General features: G+C 40.3%; 2 protein-coding genes across 2 annotated transcripts; both read left to right on the plus strand.

The window, feature by feature from the left end:
- Window positions 1-1391: 1391 nt before the first annotated feature.
- On the plus strand, window positions 1392-3948 carry LOC113204615 (dehydrodolichyl diphosphate synthase complex subunit NUS1). Its single transcript, XM_026419850.2, has 4 exons — window positions 1392-1983; window positions 2712-2807; window positions 2916-3174; window positions 3264-3948. Exons 1-4 carry the CDS (start codon window positions 1683-1685, stop codon window positions 3352-3354), a joined length of 747 nt encoding a protein of 248 aa, XP_026275635.1. The 5' UTR covers window positions 1392-1682; the 3' UTR covers window positions 3355-3948.
- Window positions 3949-4511: 563 nt separating this feature from the next.
- LOC113204614 (leucine carboxyl methyltransferase 1) lies at window positions 4512-7066 on the plus strand. Its single transcript, XM_026419849.2, has 5 exons — window positions 4512-4908; window positions 5079-5262; window positions 5349-5590; window positions 5678-5787; window positions 5876-7066. The coding sequence occupies exons 1-5, from the start codon at window positions 4702-4704 to the stop codon at window positions 6075-6077; spliced, it is 945 nt and encodes a 314-aa protein (XP_026275634.1). The 5' UTR covers window positions 4512-4701; the 3' UTR covers window positions 6078-7066.

Genomic DNA, 7066 nt, shown 5'->3' on the forward strand with positions numbered 1-7066 from the left:
GGGGGGGTACTATTTGAGTAATGATTTCGAAACATTGCATAATTTATTGCATAACGACAGTCACTCAAAAGGAGCTATGGTCATAATCGTCACTCTTTTCGAGCGTTGGTACATAATCGTCACTTGAATCGAACTTGAATGGAAGCGACGGAAACGAACATACCTTTAATTGGGCAACGATAAATTCTCCGTCACTCTTTTTAGACGAGACTCGTCACTTCAGCAATTACTGTGGTCTTGGAGAGTAGACCCGGAATACAAGTTATAATAAAAACATATACTGAACCCGTGGTCACACTTCGTGCCCCCACTATCACCAGCAGGAGACTAGTTAGTCTAGCTATCGCGCAATTCCAATCTGGAGTGCCGACCGCACTTGAATACCCTCCGTTTGTAAGGTCGTAGGTACTGTCGCGAATTGAGCATCAGGTAGAGCGCTGTGACCCCACAATCAGGGATCAAGCCAACAGGGGTCGATCTCGACTTGGTCTTTCATCTGCAGAATGTATTAAAAATTAAAAGAGAGAAAGGGTGTAAGACGGTGCAACGCGGAAGGGGGGGACTACCCCCCCTCCCCCCAACCGAAGGACGGCCTCTGTGTGCTCTGTGCACCCCCTCCCTCCTCCTCCCTGGCTATTGATACTATCAACGCGGGTGGATGGGTAGGCAAATGCACTACTTGCCACGAGTAGTTAAAAATAATAATAAAAAAATAATCCCCCTATCCTCTTTCTACTAAGACCTGGCACTCCTTTTTGTAGTTTTACGCAAAACTATCCCAGGTAGCAAAACGCATTATATGTACCATTTTGTACCATTTTTGGCGCATGTACGCGCATATTAGGAGCCTACACGCGTTTTAGGCGCTTTTTAGATTGGACACAACATGCCCATTTTATGCAGCTCTGCTACCTGGGGGGATATGCCAGCCCGGCACACGAACAAACTGCTTGAAAGCTGTACTTTTCCAAAGGATGTGGACCTAAGGAGACCCAGTTCGCAGAGTAGGGCACAAGCGCGACTCACTGGGCACTGGACACCGGTTTCGATTTCATTTGATTGCAGGAAAGTTTGTCTGGTCGACCTCAGCATCTCTGTATTTTTCCTTAACGTCTTACTCGGCTGGAGCAGAGCCCTCGCAACATGTTACAACTGCCCGCAGGAGCAACAGAGATGGGAAACTGGGAACTGGGGGTAGGGGGTGGGACGGGGAAAAGGGGGTGGAGTTGGACAACATGCATGCATCCCTCTTGCTCTCGTGACGATGCTCTTCTCTCTCCCTCGCAGGCGAGTTGCGGCGGGTCATTTTATGAAGAGACACCTTACCCGACCGCCACCGCCACATCGCGAGCGCTTGCGCGTGCGAGAGAGACGGGCTGCGCGAACCGAATCGTAAAGGCGGCGCCCGCGCGGCCCGCGGGTCAGAAGCGCGGCTCGCGGCGCGGCGTAGCGGCGTAGCGGCAGCGGCAGCCGGGAAGGAGGCGGAAACCGAATAGGAGAGTATGAGATACGTGTGAGTGAGCGTGAGCGAATAGTGAGGACTCGGACACTTGGCGTCGTCGTCGACGGGTGTGATGTGCGAGGAGGTGGCCAGTGTGCAGGATGGTGGCGTTGTCAGGGCGCACGAACTGAGACAAATCTAGACGAGCGTGCCTTGTGTCCCGGACGACATACCGAAAAAGATGGCTTTCAACTTATTTCGAGCTATCCTGGTGCTAATTCACGTGATCTATGACGTTTACTGTGAGGCCCGGCGCGCCCTCCGTTGCGCCCGACAACATTTGGAAGATTATTTCTTCAGCCCAAGGGGCCTGGAGGCGGAGATCGAGTACGTGCGACAAGAAAGGAAGGTCCTGGACAAGCCCCTCTCGCACCTGGCCGTCATCCTAGGCCCCGAAGTGGTGTCTGTCAGAGACGTTGTGCGGTTGGCCCTGTGGTGTCACGCCGCCGGCGCAACCTATGTCAGCTTCTACGATCCTTCGGGTGAGTTTCTTCTTCTAAATGTATTCTGTAGGCACGTCAAGTCATGTCAAAGAAAGAAGTTTCGTGGCCGGTCCCCAACGGGGCAGACAAGTTCTTAGGGACATGTGTAGGTTATGTTGTCCTCAGGTGTGGTGTTGAAAGTACTGTGTTTGTTGACTACGAATTTCTCAGGTTCAAGTTTGCCACATAGGCAGAAAAATATACTACTTAATAGTTTATAGGCGTTTACTTATTCTGGAGTGTGTATTTGTAATTAAAACATGCGGCATTAAATTTCGACCCTCCTAGTTTGGCCTGTCATTTCAATTCGAGGATTGTCCATGTTTTGTTTTACACTCCTCTCTTCTTTAAAATTAAAATTTATCTTGTGAAATTTGCGATGAATCTCCATTATTGTCAGATGTAATTATTTATTCTGAACCCCGTTTGTGTATGATGAAATTTATTTACTAATTGCCAAGAACTTTGGATTGGATGAGTATTTCAGTCACCCTTTTATTTATTTCTTGTTTTTATTGTTATTTCCAAATAAACATTTGACCTCATTCAGCTGCTAGTGATTTTTTTTTGAGGCCAGTTTTAAATTTCCATCCAGTGGCAACCATAATCATCCATTAATGTGTTCATTTTCTTGCCAGCACCCAAAATAAAAACAAAAAATTGCTAGCAGTAGAATGTGTTGTAATCCGTCTAATTGCAGTATTGAAGTTTTCCTTTTCTATTTACAGGCCAGTTGAAGAAAAACAAATTTGCTCTGGATGATGCATTAATATCAGCATGCAAAGTGAAAAGTCATATTCCAAAAACAAATGGTTATATAAATGGTATTAAAGCGTTTCCACTTGCTTTACTTTTTTCTTTTTTCAATCCTTCATATATCCAAAGCTTGACAAAATTTGCTCATTGTATTAATAAATTTTTAACTTTTGCAGGATATGCCGGAAAACAATTTCCACACATCATGTTGTTAGATATATCAGATGGTAAGCCTGGTATTGTGAGAGTTGCAAAACAAATTTGCGAGGAGGTGCTATCCAAAGAACTTTCCCCAAATGAGGTGGATTTAGAATTGTTCAGCAAATATGTTATGAAGGAATCAGGAGTTCCAGAACCAGAGCTTGCCTTTTATTGTGGTGATATCTTCTCCCTGTATGGATTTTTACCATGGCATTCAAGAGTCACTGAATTTCTGTAAGTATGAAAACTTGATTCATAAGTGGATCATACATATTTGGTCATACTTTGGGAACTCTATCTTGCTATCTTTTCCTCCCCTCTAGACCACTACATAGCCATCACAATGTCTCGGTGCTAAATTTTGTTACTTTACTTAGAAGATACAACAGATGTGAACAGAGACTAGGCACTTAGAAATTTAATGAAGGCATACCTTCTTCAAGGATGGTGCTGCAGTGTATTGTATCTTTATTAGGGGTTTGAAAGACTGAAGGAAAGCTTGAGTAGTCGCATCTCAGTCTGTCCTTCCATCGTGTAAAAAGTTTCTAGTAATTTTATGCTGTTTTCTTTTAACTCTTCACAGGCCTTAAGTCTTAATTTAAAATGATTATTGATGTAATGTATCAAGTTTGACATAAGAACATATGATTGTGTGCTTCCAGAGGGTTTTATTTATTTTAAATGTGTATATTAGTTAATGAGATCTCGGCTATGATTTGTCTGCTTGATTTCTAGAATTGTCAAAGAGAATGTGATTGCATATTACAAGTTACTTTTAACCACCTCACCTCTCGTTACCCATGAAATGGTCCAACTGTACCAAAACAAATTAAATATTAGATGGTTCAGTTTGCTCTTTACTCTAGCAGCTGGTTTCACTGTTGAACAAAACTAATTGTAATTCCCAAATAATTCCTAAATAGATATTGAAATGTTACCATCACATTCCTACTGTACTGTTACTGTACTACAAATGTTAAATAAATGAACTTGTTAATTGTTATGAAAGTTATTATTTTGTGAAAAGCACAGACAGTGCATGAGATCTTAAATGTAAGGTCAATACCACAGTGCATCACCACAATGTTCTCACATCATATCCTAAACACACTCTGCTGACATTAAAGTAAATAAATAAATAATACGAACAATTCAGGGCAAAAACTGCAGTTGTGTGCCCATGTGTGCCTTTCAAGGAATAATTTGTATGGAGTTTGACACCTCTTCACTGTGTTATAGTACAAAATTTGAAGCATAGTTCATTATACTTTTCCTAAGATTTATGTCAAACACTGAAAGTAATAACTTTTCCCGGATCAAAATTAATGTGCTACTCAATAACTCTGGCAAAGCCAGCTTTGTCTCCGGTGATGTAAGATTACGCTTTGCATGGGAAGGCTAGGCAAATTTTGCATAACTCAGCACAGATAAAAATATCATTAAAAAAAAAAATATATTTTGATATTGTAAAAAGTAGAGAAAAGAGGCAAAAGTCATGAAAAAGCTAGCGAGGGCAAAAGGCTGTCGTCTTATGGAGCGCGACTAGCGCTTCAGCGGGTGAAACGGCCTCTTGGGGAACTTACTGCGAGTAGGTGTGTCAGGTGATGCGCGTTTTGCCTAACCGTTTGTTGACGGGCGGCCGCCAGCAGCAGAAGTAGCTAGCTCCCTAAACAAATTGTTGTTGGTAGTGTTTATTATTCGAATGACAAGGAAATCCGTGAATGACTTTTAGTTTAGATAAGGTAGTAAGAAGCAAAAAGAATGAGTCGAGTGCCGAACGACGAGGCGGTGCAACTCACCAACGACGATGCAACCGAATGCAAGCAGTCAGCTGTGCAGCTAGGTTACTGGCAGGACCCATACCTCTTTTACTTCGCACGCTCTGCTGAGAGGAAGCCGCCAGAAATCAACCGAGGCTATTTCGCCAGGAAGAGGGGCATAGAACTGCTTGTTGAAAAATTTCTTAAGGTAAATAAAATTTGAATGATGTTTTGTTTATGTGAAAGAAATGTTTTTTGTTTTTTTTTTCTGGTGTGGGAATAAATTTTAAGTTGTGTTGCCTTTTGATATGAATACAATCAGCCTGAGATGTATAAATTTTTCTCTCCTCTAAAAATGACATATTTTTCATGTTGCAGTTAACCAATTCAAACTGTCAAATTGTGAACTTAGGTGCAGGGTTTGACACACTCTACTGGCGTCTCCTTGATGCTGGAAAAGCTGTTACAAAACTCATTGACTTAGATTTCCCATCTGTGACAGCTCGGAAATGCCATTATATAAAGCGCAACAAGCCTCTGCAGGACAAATTGAATTTAGGAGGTACATATGGCTAATGTTTAACTCATGTGTATTAACATTAGTCACAAGTTAACATTGCTATTTATCTAACCACTTAACTGTTTCAGAGGGTAAAGCGTTCAGTGGTGCCACAGAGCTGCATGCTGGAAACTATCACATTGTTGGTGTTGACCTTAGGCAACGTTCAGAGTTCGTTGCCGCTCTTGAACAATGCGAGATTGATTTCTCACTACCTACATTATTTCTTGCTGAATGTGTTCTAGTCTACATTGATAGTTCATCTGTTGATGAAGTCTTAACATGGATTGCTGTCAATTTTGAGTCTGTTGCCTTCATTAACTATGAGCAGGTACTTTTCTGACTTTGTTATCAACAAGATCAAGAAGGAATCTGGTATTTGAATGTTCACACCTATGTTGGTTTGCCTTCATAACAGATCAATATGAATGACCGCTTTGGGGAAGTAATGAAACAGAACCTACGCCTTCGCCAATGTTCTCTGAGTGGTGTTTCTGCTTGCCAAAATTTAGACTCTCAACGCAGAAGGTAATTCTTTACTACTTTAAACTTTATTTTACATTAGAGGAAATTAATTGTTTCTAGGTAAACTCTAGATATTTTATCTTATTTGCAGATTTACTGACAACAATTGGGAAGGCACACAGGCTTGGGACATGGTAGAAGTGTATGACAATATACCAGGTATTGAACGACAAAGAGTCGAAAAGATTGAATTCCTTGATGAACAAGAGTTGTTGATTCAACTTTTTCAGCATTATTGTATTTGTGTGGGGTGGAAAGGAGCAAAATTAAGTCAGGTAAATTTTGATTTTTGATAAGTAGCCATCTGGTAGACATCATCTCTGTAACATTTTTTTCTTATATTTTCTTCTTACTTCAATAATCTGTACATAAGGCATCATATTTGTACATTGTCACCTGTCCTCTTGTTCTATTCTATTGGATTTTCATCTATTTTGTTATCTGTTGCCATTTATTTTTAAATTCAGATTTCACCTATTCTCAAGGCTAGGTAACTTAAATTTTTTGTTGACTGTTGTAGTAATACTCTGATGTAAATTAATTTGTGTGAATATTGTATTTTTCAAAATCATTGATAGTTTTTTCTCTGGTCACGTTTAAATATTACCTTCTCTTACTTGTTCTTGACCTCACATTAGCGTCCCATGAAAGAGATGAAAATGTGTTTCATTCATTGCATGCACTTTGTAGGGTAAAGAATAAGTTTCTGTTTACCAATTTTCTTGTGTACTAATTCTTTGCTTTTTTTGTGAGGACTCCTTCTTTTTTCACATTGAGCGATTGTTTGCTCTGTAAGAAGCCTGGCAAATTCCTTAGGCATCTTTTTTTTTTTTTTTTTACAATCCCAGTTTTCCTAAAAAAATTACTTAATTGCTCTCTTTAATAGTTCTTATCTTAGTATTTCAGCACTCAAGTTCTGGTGATGTTCATAAAAATGTTAGGGCAATCTTGATTACCACAATTGTATCTTAGTTAAAATATTTACAAATCTCTATTTCATTGGCTAATCTATATCTTGTGTGTCTGTGATCTGTGAAATACCATGTTAGCTCACCTTAGTTCTTTGTTCATAAATACTGTCTGCATCTGACATACAGTGCTTGGTAGTAATCTTTCCCACCTTTCTATAGTTACAAGAAAAACAAATTTACAAATAATGGCAATGTACACGGCTTAATTACATTCAAAAGGAAATGTTTGACCAAAAGATGTAACTCTGCTGTATTACATTTGAAAATGTGGCTTGAACACCTTCCATGTTGTGAAAATTGCCCGAAAGCTT

The sequence above is a fragment of the Frankliniella occidentalis genome, unplaced genomic scaffold, assembly GCF_000697945.3.
Source record: "Frankliniella occidentalis isolate FOCC.00 unplaced genomic scaffold, Focc_3.1 Scaffold21, whole genome shotgun sequence".
Taxonomy (NCBI): Eukaryota; Metazoa; Arthropoda; class Insecta; order Thysanoptera; family Thripidae; genus Frankliniella; species Frankliniella occidentalis.